The 25721-nt window shown below is 49.5% G+C and overlaps 2 protein-coding genes across 9 annotated transcripts in view; one reads left to right on the forward strand and one right to left on the reverse strand.

The window, feature by feature from the left end:
• MPC1 (mitochondrial pyruvate carrier 1) lies at positions 1–12295 on the reverse strand. Its single transcript, XM_078618301.1, has 5 exons — positions 12130–12295; positions 8080–8083; positions 3217–3313; positions 2002–2134; positions 1–1133 (listed from the first exon to the last, which is right to left on the reverse strand). The coding sequence occupies exons 1-5, from the start codon at positions 12198–12200 to the stop codon at positions 1103–1105; spliced, it is 336 nt and encodes a 111-aa protein (XP_078474427.1). The 5' UTR covers positions 12201–12295; the 3' UTR covers positions 1–1102.
• Positions 7435–25721, forward strand: part of TFB1M (transcription factor B1, mitochondrial) — a 24725-nt gene continuing 6438 nt past the window's right edge. For 2 of the 8 annotated variants that reach the window (XR_013588687.1, XM_078618296.1), the window contains exons 1-3: positions 14584–16032; positions 21523–21752; positions 23909–24060. Coding sequence is in view for 7 of the 8 variants with exons in the window: in XM_078618296.1 (XP_078474422.1) it covers positions 21629–21752; positions 23909–24060 (276 nt within the window). In the remaining variant the exon portion in view is untranslated. Of the gene's footprint in view, positions 7519–14576; positions 16175–21522; positions 21753–23908; positions 24061–25721 lie in introns of those variants that run through there. The other 6 variants (XM_078618297.1, XM_078618294.1, XM_078618295.1 and 3 more) reach the window with 6 other exon arrangements.

Below are 25721 nucleotides of genomic sequence, written 5' to 3' on the forward strand. Positions count from 1 at the left end.
TGTGGACACACCTTTTATTTTTTAGGACTGACAAACATTGTCCTGTTCCAGCACACACGAAGCCAAGCCCAAACTCCAAGTCCATGACAGATAAACTTCCGTGCGAGCGCTCATTTAATAACGTCTGACTGAGCAAAACCAATCTTGGTCCAAACGTAACATGGTGTTGATTTATTATGGTGTGGATTAGCCTCTGCGTTGGCGAGTGATACACGCACATATGCATGCGCACACACGAACACTAAACACTCCATTATATTACACTATACACTAAACATGTGTGCATGCATATCGTGTGAACATTAACTTTCACCAATTATATTGTGGAGTATCAATTGACATTTAACCTCTTAAAAACGGCCAAATTGCAATGGTGTAGCGCTCAAGCATTTTCGGTTTGTACCACATTGCGTTCGATTGGCACATGTCCAATGTTCCGTGCCACGTGCTGGCGCAAGTTAACACTCGATTGAATGTTCAGTTCCCACAAGCTACCGGCGCGTGGAGCAAAACGTCAGACGTCGCGTGCAACGACCCAGAAAACACATCGAGAGCTGCACAGCACAACCATGAAGACCTCCGCAGTAGTCATAGTTTGGAGTTTAATTGAGGTTGCTGGGGGGGGAAAAAAATTAAGCTACAACCGTGGGTCTTCTAAACAATTAAAAATGCTTAACGGAAGATATGTGCACGTGTCAGCATATAACGCTGCGCTAAATGTTAACCATTCGCGATTTAAAAACGGTGTTATGGAGGGACAGTGCAGTTGCAGACATTAACAAACACAAACACCGCAAATGTTTTCAAAACATCATTCCTGCGTCGTAACAAGCCAGGCTTTGTGCATTTTTATTCAAAGAAAATCAATTTGCGTGTGAAAATTATTGATTTATTCCTACAAACCGTTGCTAGAATGAGTTTCCGCTTAAGATTTAGTTTTCGGGGAGGGGAGGAGAGTTGGAGGTGCAGAGTCGGAGTGGCTGAGCCGGTCTTGGGAGTAGAACCTGGGCAGACGTCGGCGTTGGGCTGTGACGACCGGAGTGTGTCTGGCTCGCGCGTGCACCGAGACCCCACAGCCGCTACACGCGAACCCACGTGCGTCTTATTGCTTCAGGGCCTTCTCCTTCTGCATGCTGCGGGTCACACGCGAGGGGAGAGACACGAGACTTGATGCGAGACAGACCCGAAGAGGACGAGGGAGACGGATGAGAGGCGGACGAGGAACGCACAGCCAAAAAAGGCACACGTGGAAGACGTAGAGGGGATGTACACATAAACAAGTGGGTCAGAGAGCCACGAGACATGGGAAAAACAAGGACTACGCAGACAAGCAGGCGACACGGAAAGAAAAGAGACCGTGGACATAGTTAAAGAGACTGGTTATCTGTTAATCATGGTAGCTGACAATGGTCCAAGTTGCTTAAATCCCCATGTCTGTCGACCAGCAGCATAAATGGGTATGGCCACAGTTAGTGGATCTGCAAGTTGTGTGGTGGAGTAAGGTGTGGGGGCTCCCACCCCTTCCAGGCTGTCGAGAGGGGATCTCGAGCCCTCTCGAGTGAAAATCCTTCTGCTTGCAGTAGCATCAGCAAGTAATTGCAGGGCTGCACCTTTACCTGTACCTACCTGGGTGCCCCAGTAGCGAGATGTTATCTGCCTCGCCTGGTATGCAGGAGGGTGTGGATTCGATCCCAATCTGGATTGCCTGCATTTTTGGAGGTTTGCGTGTTCTCCCCATGGTCGTGAGAGTTTTTTTTCCAGCTCCTCCGGTTATTCCCTCAACATTTAGGAACATGCATTTAGAGTATTTGGCTGCTATAAATGCTCACACGATAAGCCATTTCGTCGAACCATAATTTGTGATAACCCGATCGCTTCTGAAAAAGAGCTATGTAGCTCAGTGGGCCTTAGCTGGTAAAATGAAAGCGAGTTTACCTACATGCCAAGCAACCAATCCGGTTACACGCGTAGCTGAGCTAGCCAAAGTGGGGAGTTACTCACTTGTGTTGGATGAGGCGGCCACCCTGAATGAGCTGGCACGACTCGTTGGTTAAGTGGCAGGCGAAGAGCAGCCAGTTCCGCGGCTGCACCTTGTACGCGAAGCGCATGAACAGCAGCGAGTACAAGCACAGGGCTGCAACACACGCACGCACCACACCGTCATCAATAACACCATCGTGCGTCATCAACTTCATTAACATCGGGGGCCATCATCATCGCCGTTGGTAACTTCGTGACCTTCACCAGCAGCAGCATCGGTCACTCACCATCACCGCTATGATCATCATCATCCTCCACTCAGATCGTCCTCTACACAACGCAAGTGGATAACACCATGTCCCGCAAATATTAAGGGTTTATATTTTGGAATAAAAGTTATTTTGGGTTATATTGAGTAAATATCAACGTGTCGTCAACCCCGCCACGGCGAATCAGTCAGGTTTGTCACGTAAATAAATGTGACAATTAGTTGCTACTTCAACACACCGGTTGTGTTGGAGAGCAAACCCACAACATTTACAATTCGAGTACCGTGATGTTTCGCCAGTAATCACAACAACCAGCTTCAAGAAAAGCGGGTGAATCGAGCCAGCACATTTATTTTTGTGAATAACATTGGGTTGCGAATGCCTGCGTGTTAAATTGTTTTTGTTGTTGTAAAAAACCCCTTAAAAATTTAACCAGCGTGCAAAACGAGGCGGACTCGTGGCTTTAGCCGCGTCTCCATGCTGGGCGGAAACGCACCAGCCCCAGCAGAATGTTTGCACTGCACAGCCCGGGTTTCAAATGGTCCCTTTACAGTGCTCGTACACATTTAGCATGACCCTGTTATTTTCCACAAAGACTAGGCCTTATCCCATTTGCAACATGTAAGGCTATTGAATACCACTTTTGTCTCTGATGATACTAAAAACAGTGTTTTGCCACAAGTACGTGTGGTTAATGCAGACTTGATGCCTTGCAAAATGTATCTATTTGGCGTTTGAACATTTTAACACCTGTTTTATTGCCAAAAAGGGTAAAAACCTATTCTTATCTTTCATTAATATAAATAACATTGCAATCAATACATAATCTAAAAATAAAATAACAAGGTTTTAGTAAGCGGACAGATTATACCGGGGCACCCCACCCCTTGAATTTATTCTGGGTGCTGGACAAGATCCTGGCCCACGTTGCTTCAGGACTTAGAGCGAGGGACGAGGTGACCCTCACCAAAGGTCATGCGTCCACTGATGATCTCTGGGCTCTTTTTCATGTCATTGATGGCTGCCAGAGGGAGACCCCAGTTCACAACAGGCCCCCAGAAGTGCTGCATTCACACGCAAAGAATACAGAGGAGTGTGCATCACAGTTAGAGATCGTCATGAAAGCCACGGCCAGCCTCGTACCATCCCCAACGGCCTCAAATTTACATGCTTTGTGTAATTTTTTTTGGCAAAAATCGCCCGATGACGCCGAATGCAATTGTAAGTAAAACGTCGTACTCAACTTGTAAATGTTGTGGATTTTCTCCCACACACCGGTGTGCTCAACTAGTAACTAACTGGCACGTTTTGTTTCCATGACAAACCTTACTAATGGTCTGTCGGGCGGTGGCGGGTTAACGACACATTTATATTTACGCGATCTAACCCATAAAACCTCTTGTGGATAATATTGGTCGCGAAAGCCTACTGTGTGTTAAACTGGTTGTTGTTACGGTTGCTCCGATTTCTATTTGCATCGCTACAATACAGTACAGTAGTTTATTTTATTGTTTTTTTTGCTTTCGTCATTTTGGTGACCCCAACAAAGCCAACGTTCACCTCGCAGAAGATCGCGAAATTGGCTGTCGGGTAGTGGCGGGTTAATGACACATTTACGACTTGCGCGATCTAACCCATAAAACCTTTATTCCGAATGAGGGCCTCCCCACGCCGTATCGGCTATAGGGGGTTACAGGACCATACTTCACGGCACTGGTTTAGTGGGCGCGTAGGTGACGTGGGAAGGGGCCCCAGGACTGGATCACACAGCGCCTCGCCACTCATTAGTCACAGCCGGGAATCAAATTCGGGATACGCTGGGTTTAGTGTAGTGCGAGAACCACAGACCAAACATTTACGTGCGAGGCAGGACCTCACACCTGACGCATCATATCCACGCCGTGACCCACACTGCAGTGGGAAGGCCCTCATCCAGCAGTGGATTGACAAGACGGCTGTGCATCCTTATAGCGCAAAGGTGACTGCCGCAGCACTCCAGTAACATTTCAATCAATAAAACGTTAATTTCCGCACCACCACTGGAGCGCAAACCATGTACTTGACCGGGACCAAGTCCCTCTCTGTTCATTCACGACTTCCAAGCAGAATGGGCTGGAAAAGTGATGCCCTCTACCTGAAGTGATCTCAGAAGTAGCTCCCGTGGTATCTCCTCTCCAGTAGGTCGTTCTCTAACGACAAAGTTTAGCACTGCTGTGCGGTTGAGGGCAGTGCTCAGCTCTTGTTGTTTAAAAGCCCTCAGCCAGTGGTGGAATTTCCACATTCATATGGCGTGGGCGAGTCTATCCCCAGGACCCCTGTTGACTTCCCCGCAAGGTGGTACTCACTTTTAAATCGACCCCGGAGAGATGGGACGAGTTAATCCTCAACCGTGGATTTGAAATCGCAACCTTCGATTGCCAAGCCACCTGGCCAGATTTATAGACTGCTGGGGCAAAATAAAAAATGTTTTGTTTGGTCATGGAAAAAAATGTGGAGGCAAGGGAACACACAACCCTGGTGCCGACGAGAGTCGTTTGCATTGCGGCTAGCGTCGAAGGCGACGGGGAACAGAAAACACGCCAGTCTCACATTTCAACTCGCATCCACCCGCTTTTAAAAATAGCAAGGTTCTCTTACCGTGCTGGAGCGGCGGTAGTCATGTGTCGGAGGCAGTCAGGCGCCCGGCGGGGGAGGTCAACCGGGGGAGAGAGACGAAACGAGAGAGAGTGTTAACAAGAATCGAACGTCATTTCTTGATGTACAACCTACAGGCAAATCGAGCGATGAAATCCACCTGTGTGCCGGTGCTAAGGAGAGGGAACCATTGCGTCGCAGGATCGATGTGGCTTTCATCCAGCAGTGGATTGCCATGGTCGACGATGACCAAAATCTCCCGGCAATGCGCCCACTCATAAAATCTCGGAAAGCCAAGCAGTGTCGAGGCCGGTTAAGCGCTTGGATGGGCGACCATGAATGCGCGGCGTGTTGTCATAGGCGGCAGTGGGGGCGGCTACTTGAGGGTAGCAGAGTGTGATGCAGCAGACGCCGCTGCTGTGCTGCTCAGCAATGCTGCCACACCCACGCTCCGCGCCTTCACCAACCTTGCACCGAGCAATGTCAAGTGCAGTAGACTTCTCGATTATCAGAGGCTAATGACGCGGAGGATGGCCGCGGATTATTCAAAACCGCAGAAAATCCAAAAATAACTATTATTCGATTAGAATGAATACTAACCCAACTAAGTGGGTTGCAGAGCCACGCTAATCAACATCAAACTCCGCCCACTGTTGTCATGCAACTACTGTACTATAGCGGCGACCGTGTGGATTTCGGATCAACCGGAGCGCATATTTCGGTTTAAGCATGTGACTTGTAATAAACATTTGCAAGAATAACAATACGTAACCGTTTTTAAAGTATTAATTTTAGCATAAAGTAAAATCCACGAGTTATTAATTTGTCAAAATCTCAGGTGCGCGGTTAATCCGCAAACCGGATAAACCGCACGCGGATAAATCGAGAGCCTACCATCTTCTTCTTGGTTCTTTTGGTAAAGTCACGTAGAATGGAAATAATAAAATAATAAAAATAAAACAATAAAATAATTCTCACGACGTTTCGGCCACAACGCAAGTCGAGGAGAGCAGGTCTGAATGACTCAGACAGAGTCTGAGTCATTCAGACTCCGTCTCCTCGACAGACCTGCTCTCCACCCGAGGACGGCTACTTGCGTTGTGGCCGAAACGTCGTGAGAATTATTTTATTATGTTTTATTTTTATTATTTTATTATTTCCATTCTACGTGACTTTACCGAAAGAACCAAGAAGATGAATCCCTGCAGTCACGAAAGCTTTAAATCGAAATTGAGCCTACCATCTTGCGAGACAACCCACATGGCATGGGGGAGACCTTCATCCAGCAGTAGAGATTGACAACCCGTACACTTTAGGCGTGCGTGCGGAAACAAGAGTGCCTGGAGACAAGCCCAACGATCTGAATCTTCACCTCGCAATGCTGCTCCGCAAACAGTCTAAACGACATTTGAGCACCAACGCTGCACCACAAGGTTTGAGTTTTTTTTCCCCCAACAGATCGTTTGCAAAGTGGTTAGGCTCACTCGCTGGATTGGTTTCAGGAGAACGTGTAAAATAATGAAGGGGTGAATGCAGGCTAGAGGGGAAAGGGGGGGGGAATGTGACATTGCCAAGTTTTTCCAGTTGAGGGCATACCCATGAGGCTCATTTACCGTTTGGCTCACTCCGTTTGTTTTCAAAGGGGAGAAAAAAATGAAAACCATATTGCTCAATTGACACTGGACGCAAGTATGTTCCAACTGTGGCACCACATTGTCTAAAAGTCAGGACACAGAGTAACCAGACTTATCACAACTTGCATCATAAATGTAACGTGTATGTGGATGGCTATCTGTGTGCATCAGTATCTGCGTGTATGTACATGTGCACACATTTATACGTGTGTCCATATGTAGCTGTGGTTCGGGGTCTGTGGTTAGTGCACTGCACTTTGATAAAAATTTGTTTGCATAAGGCTTGGCAGTGCACATAACTAGTGTCGTTGTTGATCGATTTCTTTCCAACCCAGCTGCATTTTATATTCTTAGTTTTTTTGACGATTTCTTATCCTGGGGCAGAATTTATGTTTATGTTTGAGTCAAATCTCAAAAAGCGTCTCTCCCTGCACAAACGAATGTGGGGTGACGCTCGTCCCTACTGGTGGCTCCAAGCCAGCAGTAGAAATTCCACATTCCCATGGTAGAGGCCACTCCATATAATAACTGCCTTTGGCTTCCTGAAAAACTGTTTAACCAAATTTATGAACTCGGTAATGATGATGGCTCTGCATCAACCACAAACCAGGATTCCAACCTATGGTCTTCGCGTCACGAGCCCACATCGAAAAGGTTAGAGGGCCTTCATACCGATTCAAACTGACTGAACCGGCGACAAATTCTTCCATGAACGTCACGGTTCAAAAAAAACAAATTAATTCTTGCCGTGACCTGCCGTTACCAGAACGTCCACAGACCCGGGTTGAACCCATTACAGAATGTCCCCTGGCTGGGGCGGCCGCCCACCCGCCTGGCCTCCCCTGACCCTGCATACGCGAGCATTCCCCCTTTTTGAGATCTGGCCGCGATTATAAAAATCGCACCAGCCTCACGAGCCGATGGAACGCACGGCGACCTCCGCGCGTCCCTTTCGCCAAGGTCAGATGCGGCATACCAACCCGGGGCCTGCACGAGCACCGGTACCGACGATGCTCTCTAGGGAAACTGAACTCCTGTGCCCTCAAATTTCACACTTTTTTATCTCGGTTGCTGAACATAGGCAAAAGGTTTAGAGTGGTCCAAGCGACCAGTAACAAACTGCACTTGGAGAGGTGTAATAGATAAGTGCGAGGACGTTTCTGCAATTGAGAAATGTTGTTTTGAGAGTGTGCAGATAAGGTGCGGTGGTGTAGGTGGGATTATCAAGTTGAGCTTTACAACTGCTTTTGGCGTTTGGTTTGTGGTTCTTCCCCCGCAGCTTCGATGAGCATGGTTGGCTACGTACGGTGCAAATGAAGTTCAAGATGCATACATACAGAAAAGTTTTTAACACCACCGCCATTAAACAGTAATATGTTCACCATCAACACCACTATCACCACCATCTGATTCACTATTAACACCATCAACACCATCACCACACCAACACGGTCATACATCACCATCACTCAATAATATAAATCAACACAACCATCAACTCAAACGCACATATGTGGTGCAGACTGCAGTCTGAAACCTTTGTTTTTACTCTCTCCGATCACTGTGCTGTTAAGGACTACTAGCCAATGTCACCTTTTACATATTTTTTGTATCCTTTTAAGGTCACAATATTCGTGGTTGTTATTTGTGATAGCGCACCACTGACAATGTAGCACCAAATAATGTCTAAAGACTCGTTGACCTTTCCCCCCCTTTAACAAAGCTGTTTATGGAGGCCAGCACAGAACTGCTTGTTTTTAAGTCATTGCTCAAAGTGTTTTTTGGGAGTGAACTCGCAAACAAGTCATGCAGCATTCTACGCAACTTAACATGCTGTGAAGTTGCAGTCTGCCTGCATATTTGTCTTTTATAGACAATCAGTTAAGATCTTTGCTATAAATCGCAACGATTTAGCAAATTATCTCCATTCCAAAACTGTGAATCGCGTGGGCAACATTGGCAGGGTGAGTTGTGAAACGTAGCCTCCGACCACTGATTACGTAAAGTATCAGATCACTAAATAACAGAGGTTTAAAATTTACTTAAACCCAAATATTGCATGTTTTTTATATATGATTTTAGTAACGCGATTACTGTAGAAGAGATGCGTTCTTGGAATTACATTTCAGAGGCAGAGCGAGGGACATGGATCATAGAATACGCACGCAAGCTCGTGTCGTCATCCAAACCCGTTTGGAAAAGTGCGTGTGGGCCTCAGGCCAGGGACACGCCATGGCGAGAAAGGGCGACGGGGAGATGGTTAGGAATAACAAATGGTTAGGAATAACAAATGGAGACTGTCTTATCGACAGACCTGTTCTTCACCTGAGGACGGCTGCTTGCGTTGTGGCCGAAACGTCGTGAGAATGATTTTATTACGTTTTATTTTAATTATTTTATTATTTCCATTCTACGTGACTTTACTGAAAGAACCAAGAAAATGGAGCGATGTCCGAGGGATGAAATTCCCCCTGTTAGGAGTCAACAGTGGGCAGCTGCCGGGGTGGCTTATTACGGCGCAGGATTGTGAAAAGGTGGCGGCAGCTTGGAGAGGCCTTCATCCAGCGTTGGAATAATCTTCGGCCGACGATGATTTTCATGAATTATCACGATTCAGGGTTGAAAATTATTAACTTGCTCATCCACTCAGACCCCTAGAATAACCTATGGAAGACTATTGGGGCAAGTGCAGTCTGCGAGCACCTACTAAGGCCAGCAGGACAAATGATGGGGTGGTATGGCTGGCTCCACCCACGCCTGGCTACCTTTTCCTCCCTAGTACCGGTGTACATACTGCACCAGGTACTCATTTGATGCCGAGTCAACCTATGCGAGGCCCACAACTGGTTCAGATATTCAATCACAGATGCTGGCCGTGAGTGGGAATCGAACGCGGGTCTTGCTAGATTCAGAGCAGTGCACCAACCACAATGCCACTACTTCCTTACCTCACACGGACACACAAAAGCAAACATGCAGGAACACACACGTACATGCCGGTCTCTATAGAGACGACTTACCAATCTACACACACCAAGGTCAAAACCCAACCGATTTTCCATTGCACACACATCTATTTCATGCGTGAATATCTAGACGCACGCACACACACACGAATGTAAGCATCCATGTAGAGAGTGCTGTTAGCGAGCTTCTAATTCGGTAGGCACGACACAGGAGGGGGGGGGGGGGTTGGTCAGCACCACACCAGTCCACCTTTGCTTCCCCAGTGCTGATCTTCACACACACACACAACACGAAGCAGTTATTTCGGGTTGAGTTGACCTAGGGGAGGCCAACACAGATTTAGATACCACACGACACGGATGTTTTCAGTGGCGGGGAATCGAACGCAGGCAAACGGGATAATGATGCAGGGTGCTATCCACCTCACCACTGCTCACAAACCAACTCACTTACCGGACACATACATGAGATAAAACAATAGACAAAGATCCCCCGTATAGTCATAGAAGATTGTTTGGGCAGGCAAGTGCTGTTAGCGTGCACCTATTAAGGCGGCACGGCATACGAGGGGGTGGGTGGTCAGCACCTTGGTCTCCATAGTGGCGATGTTTACACATCGCACCAGGTACTCATTTAAGGCTGAGTCGATCTAGAGGAGGACCAGGACCGGTTCAGATAATCGTTACTCGGGTGGCCAGGGTTCGTAGCGCAGCGCTAACCGCTACACTAACGCTCCCCATACATGAAACAGACACGTGGACACAAACACAATCACTCCTACTCTTTGTGTCTTTCGGTAAGTCACGTAGATCGAAAAATAAATCACGACGTTTCGATTGCAACACAAGCAATTGTCCTAAAGTGAAAAAATATATATTTTTTCACTTTAGGACAATTGCTTGTGTTGCGATCAAAATGTCGCGATTTATTTTCTATCTCCGTGACTTGACCGAAAGACAAAGAGTATGAATTCCTGCAGTCACGAAAGCTTTAAGACAATCACTCCTCCCAACACACACAGACAAACACACTTTCACACGCCGACTTGGGCAAACACCCATCGTTGGTTTAACCTTCGCGTGCACAAGGTCATGCTTTCAAGAAGGTGGCCTTTTAATCTGGCGTGGTCTCGTCTGGCCTCTGAAATTTTTGTTTTGTTTTGTTTCAACGGGCCCCTAACTTCTACAGTTAGAGGTTATTTTTGGGGGTTAGATCGCGTAAATATGAATGTGTCGTTAAACCCGCCACAGCCAACTAGTAAGGTTTGTCACGTAAACAGAACGTGCCAATTCGTCACTAGTACAACACTAACCGGTGTGTTGGAGAGCCAAGCCACAACATTTACAATCCGAGTACGACGTTTCGGCAGTAATGACAACTCGCTTCATCAGGTGACAGATTAGTGGGGGAGTCCTCCGGGTCCGTTCTTAAACAGAGGGACAGATGCGATGACGTCACGTGCGAAGGCTAGAGGGGGGTAATGAATGCATATTAATTACAACGGGTATCCATTTAATGACATATATATTTAGACGATCTAACCCACAAAAAAAGCCTACGACGTATTATACTTCTACAGGTCTCTTGTCAACACACACCGCTGGACAAAAAGACAAATACATATTCCCCGTGTAGCCTTAACAGACTGTAGGGGCAAGTGCTGTTAGCGAGCACCTATGTTGGTCGGCACGGCACACGAGGGGGTGGGTGGCCAGCATCACACCCGGCCGCCTTTGTCTCCCCCGGTGGCAACGTTTACACACCGCACCAGGTACTCATTTGAGGCCGAGTCGACCTAGGGGAGGCCCAGGACGGGTTCCGACAATTGTCACCGGTGCTGGCCATGAGCGGGGATCGAACTCGGGTCGCCGGGTTCGTAGCGCAGCGTAGCGCTGACCGCTGCGCCACCGCTCCCCACAAAGGCCTCGCACACAGAGGGAGAGGGTCAAGGAAGTCGTTCTTTGCCGCACCGCTCGGCTGCAAGTTGGCGAAACGGGGACCGAGTTGAGATGTCACCTCGCCAACTCTAAATTCCAGCCTCATGTCTGGAACCCATGAGGAAGGCATTACCATCATTTAATTTCACCACGCAGTCCTATATGTACCCATCATCCCTGGAAAGTGGTGAATGATCTCGGTGACCGAGTTGAACTGCAAACAGAAACTTTTATTTTTAACATCAACGCCATTAAAACCATAAAATGTCCACCATTAACACCCCACTTGCCACAAACGCCATCACGACCATCACCACCACCTCGTTCACTATTAACGCCACCACCACAGCAACACCATCAACGTCACCACAGCAACACCATCAATGTCACCACACATCACCACTACTCAATAATATAATCGACACAGCCATCAACCCACACGCCATTACCAAACACCCACACGCAACGAACACAGCATCGCTGTACAAATCTCACCCACCACATAGAAAAACAGCTCACCCGCAAGAGCCACGAATTAATAAACACCAACAACAAGTTAAACACACGCGGAGCCATCACCAAACCACTTAAACCTCGACACGGCGAACAATCCACCAGTGCCGTGTTATGGCGGCCTACGCCACAATCCGTCACCCACTGCACATTCCAACACGGCCCCTAGAACAGAACCACAGCCACCGCCATCACCTGCAGAAGTAGTCCCTCCATTCCTTGCTCCTGAACACGTCGCTGACTTTGCGTCCGATGATCCCGGCCATGGTTGTTGGTTCGTTAACGTCTCGCTAACGTCGTCAAAGTCTTGGGTTTCGGGTCTCGTCCACCTCTGGCAGCTGAGCACGGAATTCCTCCCCGCCCGCCTCTTATGTAGCGAGTCCACGCGTCCGATTGGCCCAGCCCGCTGGCACGTGGGTCGGCCGGGTTCCCTCGCCGCCCATTGGTTGAGGGCCACCCCCCCCTCGTCCCCCCTCCATCCCCCCTCCTCCCTCCCCTCCCCCTCCATCCCCCCTCCTCCCCCGTTGTTGAAAGCCCCAAGGTCAATCGCGGGCAGCCAATGGTTGGTGGTGGTGAGGGGTGGGGTGTGGATAGCACTTGCCCCTACAGTCCTTTAAGGCTATACGGGGGATCTTTGGTGTGGAGACGTGGCGTCTCAACTGCGCTACGAACCGGGTTCGATTCCCGCTCACGGCCACCACCACCAACACCGGTGACGATTATCTGAACCGGTGCTGGACCACCCCCCCTCCTAGGTCGGCTCGGCCTCAAATGAGTACCCGGTACGGTGTGTAAAAAAACATCGGCCACTCGAGGAATACAAAGGCGGTCGGGCGAGATTGTTGGCCACAGTGCCGGCCCTTCATAGGTGCTGCTGACTCGCTAACAGCACTTGCCCCAAGTCTGTTACAAGGCTACACGGGGGATCTTTGTCTTTGTTTTTTTTAGGGGGGGAGGGCGGTCGACGTCTGCGACAATCCCCCTTTACCGAAGGGGCTCGCGATCCCATTGGACGGAGTGCGTCACGCGGTGCGGGCGGAGCAGCCGATCCCGTTGTGCCCGGCCCGGAGCGTCGCCCTGGGGGTCGCACGCGGCGGGCGGCCCGCCAAGGTCGACGCGCGGGCCCCGTTGGTGGGGAGATAAATGCCCCCCCCCACCCCCCGGTGGGGAGTTGGTCACTCGATAACAAACTCCCATTGTGGAAGTTCGCATCGTGCCGGGAAGGGGGCCCCCATGTAACCAAGCAGAGGGGTGAATCTTCGCCGCCGATTAACATCTGGAGAGCTTTGGTTTAAACTAGCAAGCCTGGGTCTGCTGATGCAAACCTGTCAACCCCCCTTATCAGTGACCCCGTGCCCCTTACTGGACTTCTATGAAAAAAGAGCTTTATAGCTCATCGGATTCCTCCTGCAGTATAAATCAATATTCTCACTGATTACTGTCAACTCGCCCTCTACAAATTGCAGCTGTTCAGAGATATCCCCGTCTGCTCGTGCTCCATACCTGACAACCCCTTCTTGCCTTCGTCATTACAGACCAATTCAGACTTTATTGGTCACCCCCGTGCCCATTATACATATCAACGTTCATCCTACAAAGTCCCATCACAAGGGAGAAACACAAACAAACAGACAACACATTTTGGTTGTTGCCCTATTGAAACGGCTGTATGTCGTATGGACCTGAAAACTAAATTTCCCTGCACAAGAATACGGGCTAAGCCGTGTGGGTTGACAGGTGTGCTGATGAGCCACGTGTCAAATCGGGTCCAGAGTGTTGCTTTGTTGAACCCAATGCTGCTGTAATTATGCACTCCCTTGGGGCCGATGAGCTGTGTTAGGCTATACACTACTTAACATCTGAACACCTTTTTATTGCCAGAAAGGATAAACACGATGATTTGATACTGGCAAGAAGGTCCCATTTTGTAACTGCTCACCCCGAGCTGTAACTGCCCTGCTAGTGCAGTGTCTTCGTGCTGTTCGCCTTTGGCGTTCTCGTTCTGACACTGATAGTGAGACTTGGCCCTAAAGAAGGCTGCTGCTGTTTCTGGTGTAGGGCGATCAGTTTCAAAGACAATACACAACATGATTATCAGAGCGTGTTTGTGTTGGCGTGTTCACCACAAGTCCTGTGTGTGGTTTAGGCAGTCACTTGATTGCCTGCAAAAGGTTTATATTTGGTGTTTGAACGTCTTACCACCTTCTTCGTTGCCAGAAACGGTAGAACATATTCTTATTTTTTCATTATCTACTTTTGTTTTTCATGTGGAGAGACGGATCCGTCTTGCTTTCCTATGTTCACATTGTAATAGGCTGGGAACGTCCAACGTTACCATATTAACACTTTAGATGAGAAGACACTGCGTCTGTTAGCAATGAATGCAACACGGTCGGCTTTTGTGACCAATATAATCCATAATACAAGTTTCTTGGGGGGTTAGATCGCGTAAATCTTAATGTGTCGTTAAACCCGCCACCATCCGACGGAGCCACTTAGTAAGGGTTGTCACGTAAACAGAACGTGCCATATTCTTAGGTTTTTTCGGTAAAGTCACGTAGGTAAAACATCAAAATTAATAAAAATGAAATAAAATAAAATTTTATTAATTTTGATGTTTTACCTACGTGACTTTACCGAAAAAACCTAAGAATATGAATCCTTGCAGTCACGAAAGCTTCAAATCTAGAACGTGCCAATTTGTCACTAGTACAGCAACACACCGGTGTATTGGAGAGCCAAGGCACGACATTTACGATCTGAGTACGACGCTTCGCTAGTAATTACGACTAGCTTCATCAGGCTGGCGAAACGTCCGACTCAGATGGTAAATGTTTGTGGCTTTGCGCTCCAACACATGGCCAGTGTGCTGCTCTACGAGTAACTAATTGACACGTTCTGTTTACGTGACAAACCTTACTAAGTGGCTGTGTCGGGTGGTGGCGGGTTTAACGACACTATATATATATTTACGCGATCTCACCCAAACAAAAAACCTGTATTATGGGTGCTGTACACTCCTAATTACTTTCGCTCTCGCCGTCACAACGTGAAGTTTTCCCGCTAACAACCAAGGTCGACTCAAGTCTTGCAAATTATAAACTCGAAAAATGCCTGCTGCGTCGCAGCGGAATGGACACCACTTGAGAAACAATACAATTGCGAGTTGACGTCATTGTTTTGTGAGCTCATTGTTATCATATTTGTGTGTGTGTCATATTTATTAATTCGTAACACTTGGTTGTCTGCTGGCCCGAGTCATCGCTGACAAAAGATCTGTAAATCTCAAACAAACTGAACTTTTTTTTTTATTTTACCCAGGTAAGGCACACCTGGGCTATGTAGCTCTTTGTTGTTGTTGGAGAAGCGACGTGGCTGTCACAAATGAGAAGCTCAACGAAGTTCGGGCTCTCATCGTCGAGTGGACATTTATAGAAGCAGCCAAACAACTCGAAACGCGTGGTGACTTTGACTCCAAATTTGGGGAGGAAAAACCAGAGGGCCCGGAAATATACAGCAGCAGGCGTCATGGTCGGGATCGAACTCACGCCCTCCTGTATACCAGGAGACGTAGTTAACATCTCCTATGCACCGTGGGTTATTTACTCGGGGTTATAAACTTAAAAACAAAATATTTCTATTGCCTTTAGAGTTCCTATGCAAAGATGGCGACGGTCCACGAGCGTACATCTTTGTAAGGGAGAGACTTTAAACAATGTACTGTATACAACAGGCGGTCAGAGTCAGGGATCCAACCGACGAACCTCCTGTATACCAGGCGAGGTAGTTAACATCTCATAGCAACCGTGGGTTATTTACTCGGGGTTATAAACTTAAAAAAACACATTTCGATTGGCTTGAGTTTCCCTTACAAAGATGGCGACGGCCCACAGCGTACATCTTTGTAAAGGGGTGGAGCCTTTTCACGATGTGGCACGTGACGCCACAGCAACCAATCAGAGCGGCCCCCAGCTACCGAGTGTTCGATTGGAAGTTGTGGTGGTTGGGTTGGTGGACGCCGCCGGATTGTCTAGCACGCGACCCCGTCCCGCCAGCGCTGAGAGGGCCGCGAGGTTGACGCACGTGGTGGCTACTACGGTGGGTTGAAGCAAGGGGGGTTGGGGGCGCCTGGACTCCAACTCGGTTACAGATACGGCGGGAGCCTTGTGAGTGGCGAACGGACGAACGAGCGAGTTAGACGATTTGAAGGGAACGCCGACATGGAAGTTTTGTTTTGACAGTAAGTGGTGTGGAGGTGGTGGTGTGGGGGTAGTGGCGGTGATGGGGGCGGTGTGGTGGGGGTGTGGGGGTAGTGGCGGTGATGTAGGGGTGGTGGTGTGGGGGTAGTGGCGGTGATGGGGGCGGTGTAGTGGGGGTGTGGGGGTAGTGGCGGTGATGTGGGGGTGGTGGTGTGGGGGTAGTGGCGGTGATGGGGGCGGTGTAGTGGGGGTGTGGGGGTGGTGATGTGGGGGTGGTGATGTGGGGGTGGTGATGTGGGGGGTGGTGATGTGGGGGTGGTGATGTGGGGGTGGTGATGTGGGGGTGGTGATGTGGGGGTGGTGATGTGGGGGTGGTGATGTGGGGGTGGGGGCGGTGTGGGGGGTGCCCCATTCACGAGCGCGTTGCTGGCGACGCCACGCGTTGAAGTGTACAGTGCGGTAGTGTGGTGCAGAGTGGGGGGGTGGTGCAGAGTGGGGGGGGGTGCAGAGTGGGGGGGGGGTGCAGAGTGGGGGGGGTGGTGCAGAGTGGGGGGGGGTGCAGAGTGGGGGGGGGGGGTGCAGAGTGGGGGGGGGCGCAGAGTGGGGGGGGGTGCAGAATGGGGGGGGGTGCAGAATGGGGGGGGGTGCAGAGTGGGGGGGGGGGCGCAGAGTGGGGGGGGGTGCAGAATGGGGGGGGGTGCAGAGTGGGGGGGGGGGGTGCAGAGTGGGGGGGGGGGGCGCAGAGTGGGGGGGGGGTGCAGAATGGGGGGGGGGTGCAGAGTGGGGGGGGGGTGCAGAGTGGGGGGGGGGGGGTGCAGAGTGGGGGGGGGGGTGCAGAGTGGGGGGGGGTGCAGAGTGGGGGGGGTGCAGAATGGGGGGGGGGGTGCAGAGTGGGGGGGGCGCAGAGTGGGGGGGGGGGCGCAGCGGTCAGCGCGCCGCGCTACAGGACCTGGCGACCCCAGTTCGATTTCCCGCTCACGGCCAACACCGGTGACGATTACCTGAACCGGATCCTGGGCCTCCTCCCCTAGGTCGACTCGGCCTCAAATGTCTACCTGGCGCGATGCATAAAAATATCGCCACTGGGGAGACAAAGGTGGCCCGGGCGTGGTGCTTGCTCTATCCGCGTAAACACGCGCGCTCTGGGCAAATCAAAGCTCGTTGATTTGGAAGCAGAACTGTAAATATATTGGGCCGTAGTTTGTATCAGTCAGGGGAGTCGTCGTACCTGTCAACCCATACGGTTTACTCCGTATTCTTGTACGGGTAATTTAGTTTTCAGGTCCATACGAGGTACAGCCGTTTCAATCCGGGCAAAAAGCATTTCTTTGTGTTTCTCCCTCGTGATGGGACTTTGTCGGATGAACGTTGAGTTTTATAAGGGGCACGGGGTGACCAATAAGGTCTGAATTTGTGTGTAATGAGGTAGGGCGCTGATAAAGGGTTGACAGGTTTGGAAGAGAAGGCGGGGTTATCTCTGAACAGCTGGAAATGTTTTCTGTCGTAGAGGGTGAGTTGACAGTAATCAAGAGTCAGAACAGAGACAGCAGCCTTCTTTATGGCCTTGTCTCACCAATGTCAGACCAGAGAACGCCAACGGCGAACAGCACGAAGACACTGCACTATCGGGGCATTTATAGCTCGGGGTGAGCGGCTACAAAATGGGACCTTCTTGCCAGTATCAAATAATCGTTTATATCCTTTCTGGCAATAAAAAAGGTGTTCAGATGTTAAGTAGTGTATAGCCTAACACAGCTCATCGGCCCCAAGGGAGTGCATAATTACAGCAGCTTTGGGTTCAACAAAGGCAACACTCTCAACCGGATTTGACACGTGTCCCATCAGCATACCTGTCAACCCATATGGTTTACCCCGTATCCTTGTACAGGGAAATTTAGTTTTCAAATCCATACGGCAAACAGCCGTTTCAATACGGGCATCAACAGCTAGTTTGTGTCTATTTGTTTGTGTTTCTCCCTTGTGATGGGACTTTGTAGGATGAACGTTGGGATTTATAAGGAGCACGGGGTGACCAATAAAGTCTGAATTGGTCTGTAATGAGGTAGGGCGCTGATTAGGGGTTGACAGGTATGGAAGGGAAGGCGGTGTCATCTCTGAACAGCTAGAAAACTTTTATCTGTCGTAGAGGGCGAGTTGATAGTAATCTATTCATTTATACTGCAGGAGGAATCTGATGAGCTATAAAGTAAAAAAAAAATTCACAGAAGTTGCTATCCTTAATATGTCATCAACTGAACAAAAATCGGCTCGATTATCCCACGTGACAGTTGTCAATTCCTGGTCTCTGACCTGAGTGGCCCATTTTAACAACGTGAGTTGCTCTCCCGGCCGTCGGCGCCCATGCTGGACATGCAACAACATCGCTTTGTAGCTCCACGGATCTCTCCTGCAGTGCAAATCGAAGATTTGGAAAACACGCGCGATACTGCGTTGCCAGTACTGCACGAGCACAACGAACAAAAGATCAACACGCTCGTCAATAACTGCCGTAAAATGGGAAAAGAAATGTATTTTTTAAAAAATCAGTTACATTTTGGCCAATGGCTTTTATCAAGTGAACAATGTCTTTCATTTAACAATTGCAAACATTGCTTTCCTTTCTACCGGCAGGTTATTCTTTTTTTAACCATGTGTCCAGTTAGGATGACAACGCACATTCGAGGTGTATTCCATACTTTAAAATATATAAATAGATATTTTTGGATCCTATTTTATATATATTCATTATTATTTCCCCCACTGAGTGTTGCGTGTCACATTCCAAATTTTGTGGCAAATTTTTGTACATCTTTGTTCTTTGCGTTATACTTTTACACTTTTATGAAATCTTGTAAACCCAGGGTGGTGGTTGAACACCTTGTGGTGGATGACCTAAAACAGTGAGTGTCTGGCAGAGACCGTGTCCTCAATACGGGTGGAGGAACCAATGACTGGAAGTTCGTGGAAACAGTAAAATCAAGACAGTAGCGATAGCAGAGTGATAAGGAGGCCGACTGACTGCCAGTGAGCGGGCTACTGGAGCGAATTGGTAAGTGCTGGATCATCAATGGAGCTGGCTGCTTTACGACCGAGCAAGCATTCCTCTTTGGTTGAAAAGGGTAGTTGTGGAATGAGCCCAGAGGTCCAAGAATGTGCTGGTGGATCCGCTTTAAATTAGAAGCTGCCAAGAACTTGAAAGAAGCAAGCGTCCAGAAATATTTCCTGTCGGTTGTTCTGGTCACCGCTCGCTCACGCGACATCGAGACGGAGAGGGGGGGCGCTGGTTTACCCGATACGGGTCAAGTGGGTAAGAATGCTATGACACCACCGCCACCACCATGATAATGACGACGGCGGTGATGATGAAATGAACTCCCTAAACGGCACGTTGCGGAGTGGAGCTGGTCGCAGCCATGCCGAGACAGGGATGACCTGGTATTGAGAATGAGAAGAAGAAATATTGGTTAAATTTAAACGCCGACTGAGCTAAACCCGACGCAGCTAGACCGCCCGTGTCAGGGCCGTGACCCCGTGTCAGGGCAACATGTGCCGGTAAGGTATGAGGGCCTGGGTTCGACCTCTGCGTCGGTGTGCACGGGCGCGCGTGTCTCTTGCGGGGTTGAGAATGGCTGTGCGGGAAGACACTGGATTGGTGAAGGCAGGGACCAATGCTGCTGCTGTGCCCCCTCCTACCCACCTACACAGAGCCCCGCTGCTCTGTGGCCACCCTCTTGTTCTTTTTTCACGGTGGGTCATAATGGCCATGTCTTCCTCTGTCGTACAGATTTAATAGCAGCAGATTAAGGATGCAATTTTAGATGTTATCTCCACTCAGGTGTCTGTTCAGAAGCAGAGTGGATTTCGTCCCTTCCCCGGTTAAAGGAGTGAAGACAGCAGCCAGCGGCGGAGTGTTTACGATGTGGCGGTCGATGGTTTGGGATTTGTGGCTGAACTACGCACATACCGCCGATTCTTTGATGGCGCCATTTGTCGCATCGGGTAGCCGCATCGGTCGCACGCCCTGTCCCCGATTCGGTTGATGGTCGACCATTTGCGGCGTGGTAGGTTGAAACCCGGAGGTTCGATGGTCGGGTCCTGTGTGAGATGTTTACTTTTGACGTTGGCCGCAGTCCAGACTTGCTTCCACCGATCCAGCAAACGACCTCCGAGGACTTGGGTTCAACCCCTGTAGTGGTATCTTCACCCACAGGTCCCCCTGTGAAGGCCTCTTAAGATCCGGGGATGCAGATCTTCTCTGCGGTCCCAGGTCATAGAGGCTTCAGTCTCTGGGCGACCGAGCTGTTCGTTGTGTCGCAGCCCGCAGACTCTGGAACTCTCCCCCATGACATCTCAGGATCTCTCAGTCTGTAGCCATTTTTAAACACACGCCTTAAAATGCATCTGCACACTTCTATTTCGTCAACGTTTAGTTGAATTCGGCAAACGGCTTTGAGCATTCATTTTATTATCTTGCCACGTCATTGTGTTTAGTTTTTTGAGTCGCTGTCATGCCGAGTGTCTGCTGCTGTGTCTTCTACAGCGCTTAGACATGCTTGATGAAAGGTGATTTATGCGTTTAATTTTTGATTATCATCTCTCTTTCTGCTCTCCTTTCCCTGCCATAGGAATGTGGAATTTCAACTCCCTTGGGTCGGCATTGCCCGTGGCTCGTTTGAGCTGGGAGACATAAAATCTGAGTGTCGGCCGTTATTGAAAAAACGAGTTGGGGTGGGGGGAAATCACGCACCATGCATGGATTCCGTTCACGCTTTCCAACAGGGCACGTTTGTCCCCAGAAGTGTTTGACTAGCAGTAGAGCCTGACGAAACTGGTTGTTGTAATGATCGGCAAAACGTCGAATTGTAAATGTTGTAGTGGGTTTACTCTCCAACACACAACCGGTTAGTGCTGAACTAGTAACTAATTGTGCACGTTCTGTTTACGTGACAAACATTACTGACTCGCTGTGTCGGGGTGGTGGCAGATTTAACGACCACATTTATATACTTACGCGATCTCACCCTCCAAAAAAACCTCTTGGGTAATATTGGTCGCGAAAGCCTATTACGTGGGTTTAATTACACATTTATAATTGCGCGCTGTAACCCAAAAACCTCTTATGGATAATATTTGTCGCGAAAGCCTGCATGTTAAACTAACAGTAAAGAAGCGAGGGGAAAAAACACATTTCCACTTACGAAATATTCCTTTCAACTGCGGCTTGTGTCTCCGCGCTTTGGTGCAATGACCCTTGCTTCGGCACGGTTTCGTTTTTTGACCGGGTTCAAGTCCCACAGGGGCACCGCAGCTTCACGCTCGAGTTCGCCTCCCCCGCCCTTGGGTCGTCTCTAAGAGAGCCACCCGTGACCCCCCCCCCCCCCCCCTACAGACGAGACCAGCAGCACCGGGCCTCGCTCGCGTTTGACGAGCGCGGTGCTTCCGTGGCCGTCATCTGGACAGGTCGCGTGCGGGGAACGTTGCGAGCCAGCGACGCGATGGCAGCCAGCGCCGGCCTGCGCCTACCGCCGCTGCCCACCATCGGCGAGATCATCCGCGTGTACAACCTGCGCGCGCAGAAGCAGCTCTCGCAGAACTTCCTGCTCAACCAGCGCCTGTCCGGTACGCGACTCTTCCCCCCCCCCCACCGAGAAGGGGGTTAAACACGGACAGGGACCAATTGTGTGAGTGAGTGAGTGGGTGGATGCGTAATTGGGTGGATGAGTAATTGGGTAAGTGGATGATTGTGTGAGTGGGTGAGTGAGTGAGTGATTGTGTGATTGGGTGAGTGGGTGATTGTGTGAGTAGGTTGGGCGAGTTGGTAATTGTGTGAGTGGGCGGGTGGGTGGGTGAGTAAGTGGGTGAGTGGATGATTGTGTGAGTGGGTGATTGTGTGAGTGGGTGATTGTGTGAGTGGGTGATTGTGTGAGTGGGTGAGTGGGTGACTGAGTGAATGAGTGGGTGATTGTATGAGTAGGTTGGGAAAGTGGGTAATTGTGTGAGTGGGTGAGTAAGTGGGTGAGTGGGTGATTGTGTGAGTGGGTGATTGTGTGAGTGGGTGATTGTGTGAGTAGGTGACTGAGTGTGTGAGTGGGTGACTGAGTGTGTGAGTGGGTGACTGAGTGTGTGAGTGGGTGATTGGGTGAGTGGGTCATTGTGTGAGTGAGTGGGTGATTGTGTGAGTGAATGAGTGATTGTATGAGTAGGTGGGTGAGTAAGTGGGTGAGTGGGTGAGTAAGTGGATGATTGTGTGAGTGGGTGACTGAGTGTGTGAGTGGGTGATTGTGTGGTTGAGTAAGTGGGTGAGTAATTGGGTGAGTGGGTGATTAGGTGATTGTGTGATTGGGTGGTTGAGTAATTGGGGGAGTGAGTGATTGGTTGATTGTGTGATTGGGTAAGTGGGTGAGTGGGTGAGTGATTGTGGGAGTGGGTGAGTGATTGTGGGAGTGGGTGAGTGGGTGGGTGAATCTGTGTGTCTGGTTAAATGTATATGTTTGGACAATGAAATTAGGAGTTTACTGTGTTTGCTCATGGGTAGGTAAGTGTTCATGCGTGATTTAATATGAGGGAGATTACATTTCTGTAAATAATCTGCTTAATGTAACACCAAAATGAGCTGCGATAATCGCCATTTCAACAACGTTTTTGCCAAACATGGCCGCTGCGTTTATCGTGGCGAGCGGTTCCGGTCTGCGTGTGTTTCCCCACTCCCCCCCGTGCCTCAACGTGCACCCCAGCCCCGGGTGGAGTGGGGGTCAGCAACCAAAACAACAAGAAGAGGCGTTTTTCAACGGTTTTACTTAACTTGATTCCTCTGTTTGTCGTGGTCAAATCTTGTAATAAAAATTGTGTCCACTTCCCGTTGTCCAATCAATTCCACATTTTGCACACGTACTCAGATCCGGTGACAATGGATGCCTGTATAAAAATCGGCATCAATTAAATTAATTCGCTACTTTAAAGCAATTTACATTTTGTATGGATGCCTTATTATTTTTATATATATTTGTGTTGGTCAAAAACGCCGCGGTCCCTCAACTGTGGAATCAGCTCGCACAAAAAGCAGGCGCCGTGTGTCTCAGGCGCCATTAACGTACTTCTCGACCGTGAGTTAAACGAAGTTGTTAATAAAATAGTTGTTTAAAAAAAATATTTTTTAAAGGTGTTTATTTTTAATTAGAATTCGGTAAAAAAACCCTAAATATTTCAAGAGCCGCAATGCACCGTGGTGAATAGAAGCCGGAGGTTCTTAATAAATAACGGTCACGAAGCCGGTCACTTAAAGAGCCGCATGCGGCCGCGGAGCCGCAGGTTGCCGACCCCTGACCTAGATGGACAAAAGGCCGACGAGATAGGACGACAGAGCTTGGGCAGTTGTTGGCGCCAGTTCTGGCTCCCTTTTCGCTCACTCGCCCATCTGCTTTTCCGCGCCTCCATGCCAAAACAGTTTATTACAATTTCTGCTGCGGTGTTTTGATCTGTGATTGGCGTGAACGACTGTTTACATTTAAATAATGATTACTATTATTCTCTTGCGTGGCACAAATGCTGTGCTGACATCAACGTGGTGTGCCTGCTGCTCCTGCTGCTGCTGTGACTGCTGCTGCTGCTACTGCTGCTCTTTCTGCTGCTGCTGCTACTGCTGCTGATTTGCTGCTGCTGTTTCTGCCTCTGCTACTGCTCTGTCTACTGCTGCTGCTGTGACTGCTGTTGCTGTGTCTGCTGCTGCTGCTGCGATTGCTGCGGCCACTGCTGCCGCCGCTGCCGCTCAACAACAGACAAGATCGTGCGGCAGTCGGGCTCGCTGCGCGACGCCTACGTGTGCGAGGTGGGTCCCGGCCCGGGCAGCCTCACCCGCGCCATCCTGGAGCGTGGCGCCGCCCGCGTCCTGGCCATCGAGAAGGACCCTCGCTTCCTGCCCAGCCTGCGGGTGAGCGAGCCGCTGGGGGCGTGGGGAAGGGCGGGGCGATGGATTGCGCAGGGATGGGAGTCGGCGACGAGTGGAGCTGTTGACCAAGAAGCGGCGCGAAACGTCGTGCTCAGATTGTAAAAGTTGTGGCTTTGCTCTCCAACACACTACTGGTGTGCTGTACTCTTAACCAATTGGCATGTTCTGTTCACGTGGCAAACCTTACTAATTGTCCGTGTCAGGTGCTGGCGGATTTAACGACACATTTATATATTTACGCGATCTAACCCAAAAAAAACCTGGCAGGCTCACGGACAGTGCGGCGAACGTAGAACTGTGACCTGGGAGAGTCTCAAGACTCTTATGCGTACCGTGTCAACCCGTACGGTTTACCCTGTATTCTTGTACAGGGAAATTGAGTAAATGGAGACCCACAGAGATACATCGAGACCCACAGAGATAAATAGAGACCAATAGAGATACATAGAGACCCATAGAGATACATAGATATAGCATACCTGTCAACCCATACAGTTTACCCCGTATTCTTGTACAGGGAAGTTGAGTTTTCACGTCCATATGGCGTACAGCCGTTTCAATACGGGCAACAAAAATGTTTTTGTTTGTGTGTTTGTGGTTCTCCCTCGTGATGGGACTTTGTAGGATGAACGTTGAGATGAATAAGTGGCATGGGGTGACCAATCAGGTCTGAGTTGGCCTGTAACAAGGCGGGCATTGATAAGGGGTTGATAGGTTTGCTTATGTCGGTGGGTGGGGGTTGGGGAGAGGGGGGTTACTGCCCAAGTGTTTGCAGCAGGGGGCGGTGTTTATCAGGGCCACAGTCACTCCGACATGAGATGTTGACTCCCTCGCCTGGTATGCAGGAGGTCGAGGGTTCGATCCCGACCATGATGCCTGCTGTATATTTGGAGTTTGCGTGTCTCTCTCTCTCCCCTTGGTTGCGTGGATATTTCTCCAGGTCTGCTGGTTTTTCCCTCCACATTTAGAAACATGCTTTTAGAGTATTTGGCTGCTTTAAATGTCCACATAAGCCATTTTGTTGAGCTATCATTTGTGGCCAGTTTGCTTCTGAAAAATCTATTTAGCTCAGTGGGCCTTACTTGGTAAAGTAAAATAGTTGATATTAGTAAATGTACGTTGGGCTTCTTTCGCACCGTACGTAGCCAGCCGTGCTAATCGGAGGATGGGCGAGTGTGTGGGTGAGTGACTATGTGAGTGGGTGAGTGACTATGTGAGTCTATGTATGTACGTTTAACTTATTTTGCACCGTACGTAGCCAACCGTGCTAATCGGAGGTGCTTGGAAAAGACAACAAACTAAACACAAAAAGCAGTTCTGAAGAAATGAACCTCCTTATAGAGAGACACCCAGACCTATGGCTCAAAACGATTCTCCCTGACAAAACCATTGAGACGTACAGACACCCAGACCCAGGGCTTGAACCTCTGGGGTCAGGAGCTCTGGTTTGGTATGTGTGTTGAACTTTTTTCGCACCGTACGTAGCCAACCGTGATAATCGCAGGATGGGTGAATGTGTGTACGGAACCAACCGTGCTTACATAGTCACTTACCCACACACCCATCCTCAGATTAGCACGGTTGGTTCAACATACGTACATGTACAAAGACGGTGACCGCGTCGCGCGCTTTCAGATGCACTT

This window comes from Lampetra planeri, chromosome 57 (genome assembly GCF_965212315.1).
Source record: "Lampetra planeri chromosome 57, kcLamPlan1.2.h2, whole genome shotgun sequence".
Taxonomy (NCBI): Eukaryota; Metazoa; Chordata; class Hyperoartia; order Petromyzontiformes; family Petromyzontidae; genus Lampetra; species Lampetra planeri.

Bases quoted from the DNA above. Each gene is read 5' to 3' on its own strand.
- MPC1 (XM_078618301.1), bottom strand. From the start codon at position 12,200: ATGGCCGGGATCATCGGACGCAAAGTCAGCGACGTGTTCAGGAGCAAG. The intron at 2,135-3,216 runs GTGAGGGTCACC...CGTGTGTTGCAG, and splicing joins CAGTGGACGCATGACCTTTG to CCCTGTGCTTGTACTCGCTG. The intron at 1,134-2,001 runs GTGAGTAACTCC...TGTGACCCGCAG, and splicing joins GGCCGCCTCATCCAACACAA to CATGCAGAAGGAGAAGGCCC.